This window comes from Panthera leo, chromosome A1, assembly GCF_018350215.1.
Source record: "Panthera leo isolate Ple1 chromosome A1, P.leo_Ple1_pat1.1, whole genome shotgun sequence".
Lineage (NCBI taxonomy): Eukaryota > Metazoa > Chordata > Mammalia > Carnivora > Felidae > Panthera > Panthera leo.
The window spans coordinates 35,814,473-35,835,652 of NC_056679.1; the positions used below are offsets into that span (position 1 = coordinate 35,814,473).

Consider the following 21,180-nt stretch of genomic DNA (forward strand, 5'->3'; position numbering starts at 1 on the left):
ATTGGCTATTTCAACTCTTCAGGGTTAAATCTTCTGCTGTGGGAGCAGAGAGCCAAACTGTCCCACTGTGACCTGTGAAACCCTGAAAAATAATTGGTTCTCTAATTGAAAAAGAAAAGAAGATTAAAGAAGGAAGAAGAGCTCTGCTTCAGGAAGAACGAGGCTAAGGCAGTATCATGATAGAAGAGTAGACTGGCAAATGACTAAGAGCCAACAATTAAATTAAAATAAATTGCTTATTTTGTGGGCAATGGGTTGCATTAGATCTTTCTGATAAATGGGATTTCCTCAGTGATGAAATTTTTCCAATTAAAATAAACTTTTTATATATTGTGTTTTAAATTGCCCAGTGAAATATGCAATTATAATAACATTTTCCAGGTTGTAATGAAATTACATGTTCATATCCGTTTATAGGTGCTTATTAGGTCGGAGTAATATTGGACCACAAAAACGTGCCTCTTCCCAAAGTCCCTATCACAAAATATAAATATTTATTCTGCTAAAATATATTGTGAAAATCATACAACAAGAGTAGCAGTCCGTATTTTAGAATATAACTAATCTTTGGGGAGCCTGGCTGGCTCCATTGGCAAACTATACAACTCCTGATCTTGGAGTTGTGAGTTTGAGCCCCACACTGGGTATAAAGATTACTAAAATAAAAAAAAACTTAAAATATAACTAAACTTCAAAGTACAGAAATTATTGTTCAACAGAAGTGTAGAAAGTTATCTCCCATAAGTTAATAATGTATAAAACATAAAACACTTCTCTTTCTAAATTAGAACCAGTCTTTCTTTCTTTCTTAAAATGCATAGTAATAAATCAGCATAAAGAACCAATTTGTTTTTAAATGCCAGTGGTTCTTTACTATAGGTTTTTGGATGGTGTTTCTGGGTTGAAAAAAAATTATATAAAGTAAAAACATATATACAGAATTTAATAATTTCCTAGGAAAAAAATGAAATCCATAGAGTACATTACAAACTAGAAAATGCATAGTAGATTGTGATACCTGTTGCACATTAATTATAGTATATTTGACTAAAGAAAGGAAAAAAAAAATATTTTCTAGTACTTAGTACATGATGTAAGGATTTTTCCTAAACCTCCACAAAGGCACTTAGCCATGGTAACAAAAACATATCTTAATGTAATTAGTAAAGATCCAAAGCTCAATAACATTTAATGAACAGAACAAATGATGTATGTCAAAATGCCCCAGGACCCTAAAACGGCATTCCTGGAAAAAGAACAGAGCTAAAGAAGACGGACATAATTTTAGTGAGTGGAATTAACCAGGCCAAGTGCCCTGTGAAATGTTGCAATTTTATGATAACCAACTAATTTTGGCACCCCATCCTCCTCTGTCAAAGATAACCGTGTTCTAATCCCTAGCACTGTGAATATGCTACCTTACTTGGAAAAAGGAACTTTGCAGATGTGATTAAGGTCAGAGACAGAAAGGCTGGGACATTAGCATGATTAGCCAGGTGTACCCAGTTTAATCACATGGTTCTTCAAGAACCTTTCCTAGCACAGGTCAGAGCCTGAGAAGGATGCAGTCAAGGAAACCAGTGAGAGATGGACCCTGAGGACTCCCCTCGCTGTGGCCAGCTGTGAAGACTGGAGGAAGGGGGCTACAAGCTGAAGAAAGTGGGCAGCTCTAGAAGCTGGAAAAGGCAAGGAAGGGACAGGTCCCACCTAGAGCCCCCAGAATGTAGCCCTGTTGGCACTTTGATTTTAGCACAGTGAGACCATGATGGACTTCCCACGGAAATGTAAAACAGTAAATGTGCATTAAGTTGCCAAATTCCAGGAATTTGTTACAGCAGCAATAGAAAATTAATACAAAACTCCACTTGTGAGCATAATGATCCCTCCTGCCCTTGTTAACTAAGCTATGCTGAAAGTAGAAGGAAAGCTAAGAAAATGGAGAAGCTAATACTGAGTCTGGACATCACTGGGATGCTGAATTGACCAAATCTAAGACAGCCAACCACCAGACTTCTGGTCGAAATCACTTTTAGCTGGGTACTGTTTCTTGCAGGCAAACTTCCTCACAGAGTCACCAGAAAAGATTAATTTATATACACTAATACAGCATGTAAAATTCCAAGGTGATCTTCCAGTCTTAGATTTGGGGGATGTAAGTCATTCCAAAATAAATACTTCTCATTTCAGGAGTTTCACTCCCCCCACCCCCCATCAATTATTTGACAAGCTATGAGAAAAGCAGAAATACCAACATTCCTTTTTTAATTAAGTTACAAAGACATTTCTATGTGTTTCCTTAATTAGTCACCACTTCAGAAAACAAGAATTGGGCTAAACCACATGAAGTTCTTGATATGTCAAAATAGTAGAATTTCAACATTTGTATATGGTTCACCTAAATAATTCTTTTAGCTTGCACCATACAGCACACACACACACACACACACACACGAAAACAAGCCACTCCTGAAAAATTCTCACTCCTCTGAACCCTCTGCTAGCACTCTATGAAAATAAGAAAATTAACAGTTATCACCCTTCCTGCAAGCCCCAAGGAGAATTTAGCCATGAGCTTTAGTTGGCTCTTGTATTTGCCTATCAACAAAAGGTTCCCTACACCTTAATGCATCCCAGTTCTGTAATTACATTAAGCCATACATAACATCCTCACTAATCTTTGAAACTGTAAATAACTGTCAAAAATAATCATGAATAATTAACAAGAACTAGTCAGATTTTATAAAGTACAGATTGAGTTTTTCAACTTCACTCTCAAGTCATTAGCTCAATGCTCAAAAACTGAATCACACCAAGTTAAAAGTTAAAGTTCTCAGTTTTTAAATTTCATAAGATCACAAAAATCGGCTCAGCTCCATTAATGACTTGTAAACTGAAAATAAAAACAAAAAAAATCATGGAAAAACTCAGGAAAAAAAATAAGAAAAAAGACAAACCAGTCTTCATTCCTGGTTCAACAGATCTCTCTTCTTCTCTAGGAACTTAATAAAGCATTTGACAGTTAAGACATACACAAAGATGAAAGAAATAGGATGTACAAAATCATCTATTACTATTTCTAAAACTGATGGCACAGATCAGTATTACAGAAATCTTCTTAAATGGCTACTAACATAGGTCAGTTAACACAGCAGTTCAATGGTTTGAAAGGCTTCATTTGCAAGTGGGGCTAAAGCTGGCCAGCTCATATGCAAGATTCACATAAGGTACACAAAATTTTGCAAGTGGAAACAAGCCTGCATTCTCAAAATTTAAGTTCAGCTAACAATTCCTGAACGACGACAATGAGCCGGGCATTGCAAAAGATGCTTTAAAAACTTTATTATCTAATCCTCACAATAACCTTGTGAGATGGGTATCTTCTCCCCCATTTTATAAAGAACTACAGCTGCAAAAGCCGGGGTCACACGCTTGTGGGGGGTACTCCACGGTCCCTCTCCCCTCCTGTACACGCCACAGCATGGCGTTAGTATTTACAGCTCAAATACTTACAGAAGTGAATAGAGGGACCAAATGATGAAAGATGGTCTTAATAAAAAATGGCAAGTTTTTAAAGCCTTTAATATAAATTGTGGGATGAGGGTGAACTGCTGGGGGGCAGCAGTAAGGTGGCGGGAGATGAGAGGGAAATTATTTTAAATCAAAGAAGAGCACTTTAAATAAAACATAATAGGATTTCTTTTAATCAGAGAAGCAGCATGGCATAGCTCAGATCTGTATTCCATTCAGAGTGGCAGCTCCTTTTAGCTCAACTTCACATGAAGAGTGTAACTTTTTCTTACATATAACACATATACAATATTTGCCTTGGTTCTTCCACAGGATTGTTTTGGGGAACAAATAAAATGATAGGAGATAAACACAACTGCTAAAAAAACAAAATGAAACAAAAAGACATTATCAACACTGTTGTTTTATTATTGTCTAATTAGGGCGTTTTGTACTTGTGCCAGATTCGACATATGCTTTTATTAACAAATGCATTTCAGTAGTCTGTTAAAAAAGTGGATCCAAAAACAGACGACCTAATGTTCCAGTCACAGTAAAAAGGTATTCCTAGTTAAGTATCTCATGACAAATCATGTAGTGGCCCCTTGAATTAAAACAAAATAAAACTAAGCAAGCAAACAAAAATGTGCATATATGTGAACAGGCAGTAGTCAAGGCCAGGCAGAGGCTCCTGACCTTCGCCTCATGCCCAGCACTGCACAAGGCAGAAAGGCTACAGCAGGCTTCATAACCTTTGTTGCCATGGACCTCACCGGCAGTCAGAGGGATAGACAGCTTCTCAGAAAATTCTTAAGTGCAGAAAAGATAATACATAGGATTTCAGAGGAAGCAAATGATACTCAAATGCAGCTACCAAAATGCATTAAATACCAGTCTGTGACTAGCAAAATACATGCATGGCAGCCATGGACGTGCACTGCTATCTCCCTTTAGGAAAAATGTCCCCCTTCACTTGCAAGGAGTGCACGTGGCTGGTCAGGTCCAAGCTGTCACCACCCTCATGATGCTCCTGAGTCCCAAGTCCAGGCCACCACACCATTCCTGGGCAGCTCCCAGCTGATGGCTGAGCACGGCAGGAGCGCTGGGCCTGGCTACCGGGGCCCATCCCAGGACTTCCCTAACAGATCCTCTGTTCCAGAGCTTCCCCCCGCCCTCCCCCACACACACACATTAGGGTGGCTGAGAATGTGTCCTATGACATCAGGGCCTGAGGTTCTTCCTACCTGGTCCTGCTTCCCCCACCTTGTACCTTTCACACGCGTTACCCACTGCACACCCCCTAAAAACGCCTGCACCCCAACATCTCAGCATCGGCTTTTGGAGGACCCAACTGACAAAATCCATTTCTTAATTAATGTCCTGCATAACAAGATCTAGCTGCAGGTCTCACAACCACCCAAATTTTGAAGTAGTGATGAGTTTCAGTGATATTTAACGTATCTGAAATAATTCTGATGGGATATAAAAAGTATACATAATCTTCACAGGTAGAAATGGTTTAGGTGCGTGTTTGTTGCCTATATTTATAAATGAAGGAAAAGCTAAATTTCAGTTACAGGTAAGTGAAAGTAACATTCTGCTTTGTTTTGTTTTTACTCAAGTTCAAAGACCCAAGTTAATCCAAGTTAAGAACTCCTGGACTAGAGCGTGTCTGACTCAGAAATAGCCATCCTTTTAAGACACAGACAAGTACTTAGACAAGGGAGGGATGTGATACCAACGGTTTCTAACCTGGTGGGTTCCTCAGATGCCAAGACACGTGTGAATGCTTGAGTTAAATGCACAACATGGTACAAGTCCTAACCTGTGACTAAATGATTTAACCTTGAAGGATAAAACACACCCAGCTTTACCTAAACACAAATCTATAACTACCTCAAAACCTAACTTTAGAAATTCAAGGTTAAAAAAGTTATTTTCATAAAGGTTCTTTTTTGCCTGTTACAAAAGAAGTTACTATCTTCTTTATTTATTATCCAGCTTCCAGAGCATATAATCCAGAAAGAAGCCTCCTCCCTCTCCTATGACTCTCCTACCATGACCCCGCGCTCTTCTTGTGCTACAGGGATGGCATCATTGCAATACTAACTGCATGTGATTCTATTTCTTCTGAGCCTGCTAAGTGTATGTGAAGGTGGGCCTGAGGGACACTGAGGAGTGGGGCAGAGGGAGAGAAGAGGGTCAGTGACCAGCCAGGTGTATAAATATATTAAGATTCAAAGAGTGCATTCAGAAAGATGAGTCTCATTTATATTTTCAGGTGAATAATTATGAGTGGGAGCCTTGACGGCTGCTAGAACATAATGCAGACAAGACAAAGAATAACTGCCTGAAATGGGGCAATGTACTTTGAACAACCACAGGGCAACAAGAGATTCCCTGGTAAATGGGAGTAAGAAGATACAGGAAACGAAAGAGAAATCCTGAGAGAGAAAAAAATGTGTGAGGACCATAAAACATCTTACAATGTTGTCAAGGGAGGACAGCTACAGGTGCACCACTGAAAACTCCAAGAATTAAAACACCAAAGTGACCTTGTAATGTACAAGGAACACAGTTTACCCCCATCTACCACTCGTCCAGGGACTCCTGGTGAATCCAAATGCTCCCCAGTATCATCCCTCTCTCCACTGTAGAAGGAAAAGAAAGAGGGGGGAAAAGGGGAGAGGAGCTATGTTTAGGGGCACTCAACCCCTGCACACACGTCTAAGCTTCCTCCCTTTTTGTTTATAGCAGTTGTACAATATACAAGAAATGTGCCCAGTTACAGGGACTTTTAGAATTCCCATCACACCGTGCCAAAGATACATGGTATAACTAAGCGTGTAACTGAAGCATTCTGGGACTTGAAAGTCGCCTGTAGCTCCAGGCTAATAAACAAACCTACTCTCTTCAGCCCTTTTCTCTAAGTTCTGTTTCTTTAAACCTTTCAGAATAAATTTCTGTTTCTTCCGCAACCCAACACAAAATACAAATAATTGGTAACAAAAAGATACTTTCTAAGGGTGAAACAAGACATTCCTGACAGGCTCTATCATTTCCTTAAGTCTTTAGTTCTTTTCAGATTCAGACACAGACAAGAGCCAAAGGATAAATCCCTAGGGAAATATTTAATTCATCACTGATTTCCTCCTCCATCTTTCCAAACAAGTGTTTGTCAAATGTCTTTTCAGAAACCTTTAAGATATGGTGCATTCGTCATCTCTTTATTAACACACATTCATGAAAAACATTTCTCTACTATAAATTATATTATTCATCTTAATGTAGGCTTTGAGGTAGTTTAGGATTTTTTTAATACACTTTTTTTCACACAGAGGAATAAATTGTGTTTCAAATACAAAGCGACATCCTGAACACAGCCAAGTCCCTGAGATAATCCATGGTTTATCACTCCCTACCCCAATACTTTGTCCACTGAACTATGATGTCAGAAATCTTGGCTTGATTTGTTTGTAAGTACATAATCCATTAACTGTTTCCATATGCCATAACTGCTCAGTTGATAAATTATTTCTAAACCAGTTTATTGGCCCTATCTGGCAAATATGATGCACCTGTTCTAAAATGTGATTACTTCAGAAAGCTAACAATTGTGGAATCACATTTTTATCATAAATCAGTCTAAGTGAATTAGACTATTCATATACTTCCAGAAAACCCTTTAATCCCTATTAAGTTAACAGTTTGTGAATAATGAAAGTAATTAATATTAATTTTAGTTGATAAATCCAACACCAATAACCTGTTAGTATACTTTAATCCATTTTCCAACAGCCTGTAAAAATTAACCAGCAGATGCTTCCAATCTGGTAAAAAAATACACAGATCATTAGCATTATTTTGATGATACCAAATGTTCAATATATGAATATTGTGATTAAACTTCAAAGAGATATATAAACACTTTTCTTTTATAATCTTGTTAAGTCTTAACAGGAGCCCAAGACAGTAAAACATGGCAATCCTCCTTTCTGAATCAAAAATCAGCATCTGTTGTTCCACTCCTCATTCTTGTGCTTCAACTTGACTGAGAGCTTGATGGAGTTTCACTGGGGTTGAGAAAACAACACGTGGACGTGCACACAACTGCTTTCTCTCTACAGCGTCCCCAGTGCCAAACACAAGGCCTAACATACAGTGCACACCCAATAAATATTGGCTGCCTTGAACAGTGACAGCCAAACACAGGAGAAAGGAATGAGGGAGAATGAGAAAAAGAAAAATATGACCAGGAAAAATGCCTACATGTTATTTTCAGGAGAATTTAAAATATGAAAAGCTGAGATGTAACTCAAAAATTTAGACAGGTTAGAACTGAGAAAGGCAAGGAAACCAAAGTGATACTTGATAGCCAAATAAAGGAATCAAAGAAAAAAATTATACAACGGGATCAAGGAAACATACTGATTTTGTACGAAGAGGCTGAGTTTCCTGTACTCCTTAAGGCAGGACACGGGCACTTTCCTAATAAAGCAATGTCTAGACATAACAGGGAAGTTAGTTTAAAATACAAATTTAACTGGGAGGGAAAAAAAGATATAATAAAGAATAACATGGGTAAAGAGGAAATATCCAAGCTCATGCCTAGAATATCTTGCTATGTCTACCAGCAAGTGGGGCAAGGTGGTATTCTGGGGACTTAGCATCGTTGGGCAGGAGAAAAATCTCAGCAGAGATGTGGTCATGATTTAAACAAGGTCACATGAAGACGGCCCAGCTCAGGGAGTGGTACAACCACAGGTGCTCCACTGGTATTGTTAAGCCCTCTTCCTTTTCCAACTTTCAGGGTATAAGACCACTAAAACCCAATCATCTTAACTTCAAAGTCAATAAAACCCAAAGCAGTGTCTTCCATAAGGTGTGTGTGTTGGGGGGGGGGGGGGGGAGCCATAATAACAAAAAATACAGAGTATGTGATTAGAATAGGTAGAATTAGAGGGTAAATTATGAAATTCAGTTCCTTTTTTTTCTTTCCACCTATTTCAAATGTTTAGGGGACACAAATGATTGGCCTTTACCATTTTTAAATTCCTGGGATGGAACATCCACCTTTGTAATCAGAGAAATAGCTCTGGGTTTTTTGTTTATGTAATAAATTTCTACCCCTCCTCCCCATTTCCCCCACCCCATCTCTGGCAACCACCATTCTGTTCTATCTATGAGCTTGGTTTGCTTTTTTCATTGTTTTGGATTCCACATATAAGAGAAATCATACAATATTTGTCTTTCCCCACCTGATTTATTGCACTTAGCATAATGACCTAGAGGTCCATCCATATTGTCACAAAATGCCCTGGTTCTTAGACAAAAGAATTACTGCAATGAAAAGCAGATACATTATTTCCCTAAAAACCCAGTAATGGGAATCCTGTGTCCTTCCCTTCCAAGTCCTGACAAGAACCAATGAAGGAAAATCAACCGGGAGGCGATGCCTCTACCTCCCCCTGCTGGCTAGGGAGCAGAGAGTCACTGTATCGCCACCATGGACTGAATAATTCGTGACTAGGTTCAATTTTGAATTCTGCAGAAATTAAAAACTGGAGTTAAAGTAACCTTTGGACTCATGGGAGAAAGGAGAAAGGTAGAAGTGAAGATTTGGACCTATTGCCTCAGTGGCCAGGCCACAAATAAAGAGACAAGGAGCAACGTGTCCACTCCACCACCACCCCTTGGTCTCCGGTAAGCTTTTCAGATACCTTCCTCTTGCCTTCCTTTCTGATCTTCTCTACAAAGTATCTATAGGAAATCCTGCTTTTCTGAAAGCAGCAATTTTGTTTTCCAATAAAATACTTAACTACTGGTAATGCTAAAATGTATTCTTAAGGCTCCCTGAATAATGTTTTCCAGGAATTATTCTTTAAAATCCAGATCAAAAAATAGTCACCTTCACAGCTTGTTTCCTATTGGCATTGTGAAAGGTTGGCATTGCCCAGGATGACAACCTCGGGCATCCCCATCTTTTCTGATCACCAGGGAGGTATCATCCACTGTCACAGAAGAAAGAAGGTAGCAGTTGAGCTGAGACAAGAGAAGTCGTGGGCCTCTGCCAGTCTGTAAGTCAAATGAGAGACTCTGGACAGAGGGGACAGCACGTACAAAGGCAGAGACAGATAGAAGTACGGAATACTCAGACAAGGATCACCATTTCCTCACCTTAAACTTCATAACTAATACTTGATTGAGCAAATACATTGTTGTTTTTTTTCAACCTTGAATCTCAAGGCTAAAGTTAGATGACTTAAGAATTTTTTAAAGGTCCAATTATTTCATTTAGGGCTAACACTACAGCTAAATTAAAGACATGCTAACAAGTTTCCCTTTTGAGCCTCATTAATTAAGAAAGTAATCAGAGTAAAGAGGAAAAAAAAAGAGAGAGACAGTAGCTGGATGGCAGTATTACTTAAATAGCTTTAAGGTACCACCGTTTGTACCCTACTAGGAAAGCAAAGGGAAAACTAATCAATTCCAGATTATGAAATCTGAAATTCTGAAGTGTTTTACATGTAAATACACATTTTAACTGCCATATATTTTCCTTGATTGCCTGAAGAGTGTACTAATCTTATTCAAAGAAAATTTTCATTCTCCATAATCAAAAGGTAAAATTAAGATCTGCTTACTTCACAAGTTTTCCTAGGATAAGCTTGCTGAGAAAATTCCCCCTGTTTTCAAAGATCAAAATATATCATTTTTACTATTTTAGTCACGAACAGTGCCCAAAAATATCTGCTGAAGGCTTTGGATTTAGCACAAATTCTGGAAAGCCACCTTAATTTACAATTACCTTTTAGAGTTCTAACTTACTTTTTAGAAAGAGATTCTAATTTACAGTTATATTTTACAAAGCATTTCAAAGGAATTCAAATGATTTGGGGTGGGAGGGGTATCTGCCAAAATCCTTTCATTGCTGCAACTGTCAAGTTAAATCAGATATACAGCATATCGCCTAATACGTAGTAGGTATTTTAAGAAGTTAATTCTTCCCTGTATATAGCAACCCTTCCCATCTCCAGCTGGAGTAAAATCTCTCTTCTACAGCTCTCTGTGTTCAACGAGCCCAGGGTTGTAAGTGGCATAGGTCTATGGTGAAAAGGGTTCCTTCTTGAAAATTAAAATGTAATCACTGATCCAAGTAGCTTGTAACATAGACATAAAATGTAAGCATTACGTAACTTAAAAATTAGCCTACTAGTTTAAGTCAATATCAACCCTGAAACATATACAGTAGAAACCCAATTTTCAGATAAGAACGATGTTTGAATAAAATTATTTAAAAATATTCATCATCATCACACCAAGCAGGTAAAAGCTATCATGAAACAATTCGGAAATGAACGCTAATTGCTTTTAATAAAAAGTTCATATAACCTACTCATGTACTTCTATTTTAAGCTTTCAAGGTACTCTATAAATTTGGTATTTCTATCCCATGTGACTCATACTAATTATTGTGACTGTCATAGTAATATTAAAGGGTGGTAAAGTGCTGGCTAGAAGAAGGCTCACATTCTGTTTGTTTTTCTATTTCCCATTGACTCAAAGGAATTCTCATGCCAAAGTTCTCTCTGAAAATATCCTCCTTTATGAAAACCCAATTAAGAACATCTTCAAAAAAGATATCATACCAAAAATTTGACAAAGTTATGTATTAACCACTTGCATTTTCAAGACTGCTTATCCTATACTCACAACAAAATTGGTATTTTAAAATTTTTTCCCATTAATTTATTTACCCACTAATGAAGTAAAAATATCACATATAGGACTCCTCAAACAATGCTCTGTAAAAGTTAATACAGAAAAAATGGCAATGTTAACATATTAAAATAAGCATGATATTAAAATAAGCAAATAAGCATGATGTTCAACTTACCTTTTTGTTGGCAACAAAACGTATTCTCAAGTTTACAAAGCAAATCCACATTTTCATACTTATTTTCATTTGCTTTAATCCAGAAACAGTTTTCAGTCATTTCATGAGGTCTGATCTGCAATCAGAGAGAGAGATTCATAAATAGTTGGGTGTTTCATCTGTCCCCGCACAATCACTACGTTCAGACCCAATGTCCCATAGCTGCCAGCAGATGTTTATGAAGTAATCCCTTAATATTTTTCCCCAAAGTGCATGTAATAAAATACAAGTTCCTCCGGAAGCTAAGGTTTTATTAAAAAAAAAAAAAAGTTTCCACTCTCAGATAGTTGAGGGTTTGAAGCAGAGTGAAATAAAACTTGTTCTTTCTTAATTATACCTCTCAGGGTCTTGAATACAACTCATGTGCACGGCAATAATTCAAGTGCAGGATATATCACACATCATTTCCCAAGGTTATGTGACCATGAAACCATCTATCTCCAGGATTCAGGATTTCTGTGTCCTAATTACCAACTTTTGACAACATGTATTAATTTTTCCAATGGCTATCAACATAGATAAGTTCATACGAACACTAACTTATTTTTGTTCTTGTGAGAAACACTTCATGTTCAATGATGATAATGTTGAATTACCAGCTTAATCACAAACCAAATCCCATTGTAACAACCATCAACTCTCACCAAATTTCTAAACCAGAAAGCCTCAGTCGAGAGAAAAGGGCTTTGTTTCAATACTTTTATTTAATTCAAATAACGCTTATCTATTGAATGACACTCTGATTAGGATTTCCACTGGAAATTAAATATAAAGTTAAATTTTTATCTAGGCGACAGTATGTCTCTTCCATTTATTTGTTTTACCTTTAACCAATTCAATCTTCTCATGCTGGTTTCGGGCTTAAATTCTTTCTTTGGTTTTAACCCAAAAGGTAGGGTTGGTGGAGGAGGAGAGTTTCGCCCACTGAGAAATCCCAGGGGAGGCGGTGGAGGCACAGGACCACCAAAGGGCAAGGGCATTCCTGGAAGGGGAGGAGGGGGTGGGGGAGGAGGGGGAGGAGGCACTCCTCCACAGGAGGGCAGCGGCAGGGAAGGAGCAAGTGCTGGGAGGCCAGATCCATTTTCTTCTGCCAGTGGCGAAGAGTTACTTGTATTGGCTGGCAAGGCACCAAACTAGAGGGGAAGGGAAAAAAAGAAAAGAAATATGACTAAAAACATCTACCAAACATGTCAAAGTACACTTGCCTCAAAAATTATTTTACACCAAAGACAATTCAGGATGAGCAATTTCACATGGCTTGACCTAAAAAAACACAATCCCAATAGTTTTTTTCTTTTTCCAATTCAAGAATTTAGCTTTTGTTTTCATAGAAGTGTAATTGCCAGAAATATTATTTCCTATTTTGGTAGTTATAGCCATCCAGGTGGAGATGTCCTGGGAGGAAATGGGTATGTGGGTCTAGAAGATTTGAAACAGCAGTTTCTAGGTGATAGTTCAACTCACTGAGAATAGATAAGTTCACCCAGAGTATGTATAGAGCATGTAGCATAAAGTCTATGTACAGAATTCTATGGAATACTGGCATTTAAATAAGAAGCAAAACAAGAAGAAGAAGACCCAGAAAGACTTAAATAGCATTGTCACATCATGCCTTTATCTTGAGGAAAAAAAATCAGAAATTCCTAAGGACGACCTGCAGGGCACATCATGATCCTTGTGAACTGGCCTTTTAAGTGGCTGTCATGTACAATTTCACGTATTTGCCAACCACATACCTCTCTCAGGGCCCTTGCACATGCAATCCCTTCTGCCTGGAACTTTCTTGGCATGTGGTTACCTCCTGTAGATCCTTTCAATCTTAGCTAGCAAGTCCTTTCCTCTGGAAAGCCTCATCCGACCACTCCTTTTACACAGATAGCACTTTGTGCTTCTCTTTGATTGCCATTATTATCAAAGTGTCAAATGCTTAAGAAATCATTAGCATTTATCTCATTGATAGATTATAAGCTCCATGAGGGCAGTTACTAAGTCTGTATAATTTACTACTCTTTCCCAGCACCTAAAGCAGCAGCTGGCAAATGACAGCCATTGAAGAAATACATGTTGGATGAATGAATTAAAGATAAGAGAAAAAAACAGACAAGCGCAGGTTCATGAATCACAGTGAAGTGAAGACAGTGAGGGAGGGGAGATAACGGGCTATTCTACAGTATCAAATGTCACAAAAAAGCAAAGCAAAATCAGGAGAGAAAAAGGGCAAAATGTGGCCACTGGTCACTTCGGGCCTTATGTTTCAATGGCATGGTAAGAATATATGCTTTTTGATTATTTTAAAGAAGATCTGATTTTGTGATATGATTATTTTCCTATAATCACTGATTTCAATTCTCTCTCTCTCTCTTTCTCTCACACACACACACACACACACACACACACACACACCTGCAAGTGGGGACATTTAATAAACATTAATAAATCATTTTAAAAGTTTTATGGCACAATTATGAAAAATAGATGATGTATTAAAGCCTAAAGTTGACACATGAGATCAGCACAAAGAAAAAAGTGTTATAAAAGAAGTTGAGACCACAAATCAAAGAACATGTCTTAACAAAAACATTAATTATAAAGAAGAATCAATTCAGCATTATGCTGCATTGCCGTTAACATGGATAGTAGTGCCCTCTGAATGTTAAGGAGGTGTAGGTATTTTATACTCACATTCAATATACATGTTATAATTAACTATTAATGCCTTAAAGATATGGCTGCATTTCTCTTCTATACTAATTCCTTTGATGTAGCATGGTTGACTTAAATATATTGTTCATGAAGCCAGATTATCCTGTGATCAACCTGCTCACCATTATATCCCCAGCACCCAACAATACTTGGCTGTTACGTGAATAAAGGAATAAAAATCACACAGAATATATTTTATTCAGACTCTTCATAACCAGTATAGCTTTGAGCAAAGCAAAGGATCTTAAGACAAATGATTAGATTTCATGACAAATACACGACTAATCTCTCGGAAAAAGAAATACCCAGTTATTCTTCAAAAATTAACATGGCCGCCAATACTAAGTGTCTAAGCTGTTGGCTTGCTTCTGATAGCCATAAATAGTCACCCTTGTCCACATTTTGAAATAATATAGGAGATTGCTGGAGTTAATCTCATTTTAAAACTATTTATTCCCATCTTAATATAAAACACAGGCAGCAGTAACATGTCGAAAGATGGCAGATACTTTCATTTTGTATAAACAGGAATTCTTTAGATTGGATTTACAAGTAATCCTTAAACTAGAAGAAATGAAAAAGAAATATTTTTAAAATTCATATTGGCCCAGACAAGGAGAAACTGGACCTAAGAATCTCAGCCATGGTCTATAACTCAATCTGAAATGTAAAACACAATCAAATGTTACTTTTTAGTATGAGAGACAAGGAGCCATACAGGAAAGATGAAAAGTTTCAATAAATTGTACTTCCTTCTTACACGCTAAAGAAAGATCGTTGAGAGTGATTTTCTTACAGATAAGAGCTTTTTTTTCCCCCTAAAATTGAACACTTAAGAGACAGCTATCTCTTAGGGTTTCTTCTTATAGCCTCCGTAACAAAATTACCCACTAAGTATTTAAGAGAAAACAAAATAGCCAATAATATAGGAAATAGCATACCATATAGGAAATGGTACATCTGAGACTATTTCTATATAACCATAAATTAGGATGAAAAGAAAATAGCAAAACTATACTTACTACTCATCATCCTATATGTAAATCTGCATGAAGAAATTTAGCTATGAATATTCTACCTCCTTACTGTCATCCATTTAAAACATGCAGATGATGTATTTCTTGCTATCTAAATGTTTTATGTGTAGAGGGTGTATGTGAGCTATCTGCTTCATAATCCAGATTTGCTCTCTTTTTTGTCATGTTTTAAATCTGTTTACTTTTGGAAATTGAAAAATTATCAGAAAATGTTCTCATTCAGCTAGAGGTTATCTTTCACTGCAAGGTACCCATAGGCTGAAGGTTTTGAAAAATAAATAGCTTGAGCAATAATTTCCTGTAGTGGGATAAAGATCAGTGATGAATGACAAATCTAAGAGTAAAAGTCTTTCTCACCCTTTATGATTACATATGAAACGTATGACGTTAGGAACAAAACCCACATGAAACATAAGGAAGAAGATTAATTAGTAAAAATTGATGACATTTTTAAAAATGCAACTAGAAAAAACAGTGGGAAAATAATTTTAATTTACAGAGCAAAAATATGTAGAAAAACAACACTATGAAAACATACAAGTGAAATTAAAGTTTAAACATTTTGAACTATGAAGCTGTGACATGACCTTTGCTTCCATAGTAAGCTTTCAATAGCCAAATTCAATCCAGGTAGATGGTATTTTACCTGTGACTTAAAAGCTTGTAACTCTGCTTGAAGTTCATTAATCTTTGCTTCTTTTTTCTGCAATTGAGCCTGAGTTTCTTGGTGGTCGGTAAACTCTTTTTCAAACTGCAAAGAAAGAAAGAAAAAAAAAAAAGAAAAAAAAAAAAAAAAACAGGAGACAGAAAGATGGCAGTGAAAAGCGCTATTCTTCATAAAGAAATACGGTTCTAATGATCTAAAGACCCGTCAGTAGAACACAAACTTTTTATGAAAAAAGTGGTAGATTTTGCTAAGTCACCCAAAGCCTGTCCCTAGGTCCCTCTCTGGGTCCCACCAAAATCATTCAATTTGCAAGAGAGCAGACAAAGCCAGGGATGGAGTCTGTGACCTTCTCCTCTCAGGAGAGCAAACTCGCCCGGAGGTATCTGCCACACTGACATTTTTCTTAAAAGTCCCTAAATATCATTGCAACTTTGTGTAAAATAATAGAGAGCAAAGCATTGTAGTGAGTTCCCAGACCCCTATTTGCAAAAACTTGTACTTGAACCTTATGATAGGAATTAAAAAGAATTCCATTTTAATATTTGCTATTACTATATAACTCCATTTCGTAAATGCATCACTTCTCACGTCGTCACGAGAGTTAAGGGCCCTGATGCAGGCTCTAATCTTCAACAGCAATTTAAGAGAATAAGGTCTGTTATTTATCATTAATCTTTTGGAGATTAATCTTTGGGAGATTAATGATAAATTAATCTTTCTAAAACCCTGGTGCAATACCTTGTGGGAGGAAAGCAAACAGTAAAATTTGGTGAATCCAATGAGTTTTCTAATTTATACAGCCACTTATCACAAATTCCCACCCTGCCTTCAAATAGCTTCACCCTGCCATCATCATGACTGAAAACCTCTATCAGAGGTGAATTGCAATAGGGGATTGTCTCATACTGGAGAACATTTATTTCTTTTTAAAAAATGAAGAAAAAAAATCATAAAAAAAATACTACCTCACAGATGTAGCCTCTAGACTTTAAAGCACGGTCAGACCTCAATTAGGGAAAGTGCAAGAATGTAAAAAGCAACCGATGACAAAGAACACTTATTTATGAATCTTATTTTGTCCTTAACTCCAAAAGGTGGCAATCCAATCCCTTGTCGTACAGACAGTAAATTAAAAAAGTGAGATTAAAAGCCAGACCTTGTCTTCCAAGCCTGGGTTTAGATAAAACCACAGCACCCTCCTACAAATTACACTCAGATAATGTTTTACAGGTATTTTCTTAAGACAGATTTTATTTTTTAGAACTGTTTTAGGCTTACAGCAAAATGAGTCAAAGTTTCAGAGATTTCTCATATGCCAACCCCCCCAGAGGGTTGCCTCCCCATGATTTAGTGTCAGCATTTTTGCATTTCACGAATGCAATTTCATCATTGCATTCACACACGCAAAAACTCTGAGATAATAAACATTGTTGTAATTCCCATTTACAGGTTAAATAAATCTCACATTCAATCCTCGCACTCTAAACTTTGCGCTTTTATAAAGAGAACAGAAACTACCGGGTAAAAAAACCAAATATCCCTCACTTCACCCACACACCACACCAACATTACCACTCCTATTACTGCAGCTCCTCCCAACCCCTCCTACCATTTAAGAATTTAAAAGCCGCTAATCTTCCTTGACCCTCTTTTTGTCCTTACCCTGAGTCACCTAACTCTAATCTTATTCTTGCTTCAACGTGCACTCCTTCAACAAGTGTGCTTGGATCATACTCCCTTTTCTGGCCTGTTGAACTTCATTCACTTCATTATCCACTTTAGACACCATCTTTCATTCTAAAAACTATGGCTTGCCAAATTCCAAAGCCCCCAGACTTCTCCGGTCCTCCTCTTACTTGATCTAATACCTGTACTATTCAATGGTGTAGCCTCTAGCCAATGTGGCTGCTAGAATGTAAATTTAAGTTAGCTAATATCAAAGTTAAAACTTCAGTTCCTCAGTCACAAGGGCACAACAGGCACAGGCTGAAGGCTAGCATGCTGAACAAAGATCATCAAACACTGTCATCATTCCGTATCGAATGGGACTGCCCTACAGCATTAAATACTCACGAATATGCCTCTGTATTCATTCTCTCTTCCCCAGTGTGTTGTATTACAACCCACTCTTCTGGTCCTCCTGCTTACTCCTTGGCTGTTTCTACCAATTCTTTTATAGGTTCCTATTCCTCAGTCCAACCGTCTACTATTGTCCTGTCCTAGGACTCTTCCTTTGCCCCTCTGATGGTCTCACTTCATACGCCTGGTAGAATGGTATCTTCCACACCCACATGTTTTAGTCCCCATTCATACACTGATGGCTTCCAAATCCCCATCACCAGCTCAGCTTCTCGTCTGAATTCCAGACTACTAATCAGTCCATAAACGTATCTTCAACTGCCCAATGAACATTCTTCAAGGCGACGAACAAAAACAGTATTTTTAAAACCAGTATTACCTTTCCCCTCTACAAACTTTTTTGAGTATCGCTGTTCTTTCTAAAGGATGGCTCAAAAAACATGACTCTTTTGCTTTTCAACTTACGGTGGCTACGTCATTAACCTAATACCTAAGAACCTCCTGGGAGTTGGCCCCAAACTACCTACCTATTTCTCGTTATACTGTAAGGAATATCATGCATCTGATGTGTTCCTCAAAGTAGCAGGTGTTAGAGATACAGAGTTGAATACAATATGGTCATCACTTTTAGTAAGTATAGTGTCTGGTGGCAAAGTAAAAGGAAAGTAACAATGCGAACGTATGAAAATTACCAGCAATGGAGAAATACACTGGAGGCATGGGAGTGATTACTGAAGAAGTGATAATTTGGCCCCAGGTTTGAAGAATTTGAGTAGTTAGCTGATAAGTGCAGTTGGCATTTCAAATAGAAGGTTTAGTGCAGTACACAAATGAAAACAACATGCAAGGGCCATAAAAAGAGGTAAGAAAACAAATTGCAAGAGATGAAGTTATAGATGTAGACAGGAATTAAACCATTTAAAGGAATTTTACAGTAAATTTGGGGACACCTGCATGGCTCAGTCAGTTAAGCGTCCAACTCTTGGTTTCGGCTCAGGTCATGATCTTGCAGTTCGTGGGTTCAAGCCCACATCTGGCTCCGCGCCGAGAGCACAGAGCCTGCTTGGGATTCTCTCTCTCCCTCCCTCTCTGCCTCTCCCCTGCTCACTCTCTTTGTCTCTCTCAAAATAAATAAACGGAAAAAAAATTTTTTAAGGAATTTTAAAGTCAAAAAGTTTCTCTTTTTTCCTGTAAACCATGGAGAGCTTTTAAGAGTATTTATAATAAGAAATTAACATGACCAAATTTGCACTTTGGCAAACCCAGCCTGCAGCAGTGTGGAAGGTGGACTGAAAGAAAACACCAGAGGCATGTGAATAGGTTGAGGAGCTGCTATAGTTACCCAACCAAGAATTTAAGGCTTGCCTGAATGAAGGGGAAGACAGGGAAACAGAAAACAGGAAAAAAAAAAAAAAAATGAAGGGACTTTTTTTTTTTTTAAACAGAATCTAAAAAATTAGTGTACAACTAAATGAAGGAAATGAGTGAGGGGAGTATATCTCTAAGATGATGATGGTGTTCTATTGCTTTGCAAGCTGGAAACTATTATTATTTTAGGGGGGAAATAGGGATATAAAATTCATGGAGAAGGAAAGGCATTTTTTTAGGGAAAAGAAAAATAAATTTGGTTTCAGAAATATTAACCTTGAGATGGCTATGTTGAAATTCACAATAAATTCCTGTCTCCCTCCTTCTTGGCTATCTCACCTTGTCGCCTCACATTAGCTATGACTTCCTTGGGTCAGCCTTGCCTGGCCACTCAAGTCTAGATGAGGAGTCCTTTCAGAAGGCTCCCATTCTGCATAGGGTATTCCTACTGTAGCAGTCATAACACTGTAATATAAAAATATCAAAATGCACTATTCACACACCACAGTAACACCCACCAGCCTGGAAGGTTATTCACAGTGAGAATCCACTTTATTCATCACCTTTCCAAAGCCTTACATTTATAACTAAACTCAGTAAATATTTGTCGAATGAAGAAATGGAGCCAATTCCTGTCAAGTCTTCCTTTATATGTTGTGAATAAATATGTCAATATCATATATTAAAGTTCCACAATCTCCCGGCATGAAAAATCTTTGAGAGGTCATGTTCTCTATTCTCCCTTTTATGACTGCTCAGTGTTTACTTCTGCTTAGCAAGAAATAAAAAATTAAATTCTTATGAGAGTAAAAATGAAGTCTTTTTCACACTATCAGTAGGTACATTACCCTAACTAGTAGGGCTTAGAATAAGATTCAGGAGGAAAAAGGATGATTTATGGGAACAAAGATAAAACTACCAAAATAATCAGAGTCATAATTAGTATACTCTAAGAGAATTTATTAAATTAACTTGGCCATACTTAAAGTATCTGTACTTAACAAAGAGATAAATTTCTATATCCTCCCCTATAAAAGGATGAGACAAAATATAAACTTTGCTTTAGCATTTTTATAATATCTACAGTCAAATCACAGTAGCCTTGGGGATAAAATGAATCTCCATTAAAGACATACTTTATAAAAACAGATATGATAGCCTTCTTCTCCAAAAAGAGTTTCTAGAGCAATATTACGCTTACAAAATTACACGCAAAAATGTCAAGAAACACAGTTAAGGCTGAGGCTCTGCTTAATTTCATTCCCTAGGGTAAATGTATTAGTGCATCTGTACAAGAAGGTTGATAATTCAATATTCTCTATGTACTTTCTGACATTTCTGGTCTTCATTTTTCAAATTTATGCACCAAAATAAAGAATGTGTCTAGCAACTATGATAGCTTCCTGCCTAAAGCAAAGTATTTACATGTGTCCTTATAAAGCTATCAGAAAGAAGTTCTTGCTGATATATACAAAATGGTATGGCAATAGGAATCTTTTATGGAGCAAACAATATTTTTTAAATATACCTAAGACATATAACTTCTGACTAAAAGGAGACAAGTAACCTTGAACAAGGTCTTTCTTCTACTTACACTTAAACTTTAAATTTTAAAACAATATGTTGAGAAAGGTATCACATTTAACAACACTCATATACATCATATACCTAAAAATGATTATAGAAGCAAATTTATACTACCTGGGATACATCCAAAGCAAGTACCTGAAAGTTTACTACTACTTTCTCAGGAAGAGTTAAAATAGAATACCAAGTAGAAGGCTTAGAATACCAAGTCAGGGGATAAGGGATCACCCTACACCATGATCACCTATCAGCTGTAGCACATATGACACTTCAATGATGTGTTCATTTGTTTCTCA

General features: G+C 37.2%; 1 protein-coding gene across 1 annotated transcript in view; it reads right to left on the reverse strand.

The window, feature by feature from the left end:
• Window positions 1–21,180, reverse strand: part of DIAPH3 (diaphanous related formin 3) — a 504,750-nt gene that overhangs the window by 310,248 nt on the left and 173,322 nt on the right. Inside the window, exons 15-17 of the mRNA XM_042927440.1 lie at window positions 15,830–15,934; window positions 12,268–12,576; window positions 11,405–11,519 (exon numbers count right to left, since the gene is read on the reverse strand). Coding sequence (XP_042783374.1) covers window positions 11,405–11,519; window positions 12,268–12,576; window positions 15,830–15,934 — 529 coding nt within the window. The remainder of the gene's footprint in view (window positions 1–11,404; window positions 11,520–12,267; window positions 12,577–15,829; window positions 15,935–21,180) is intronic.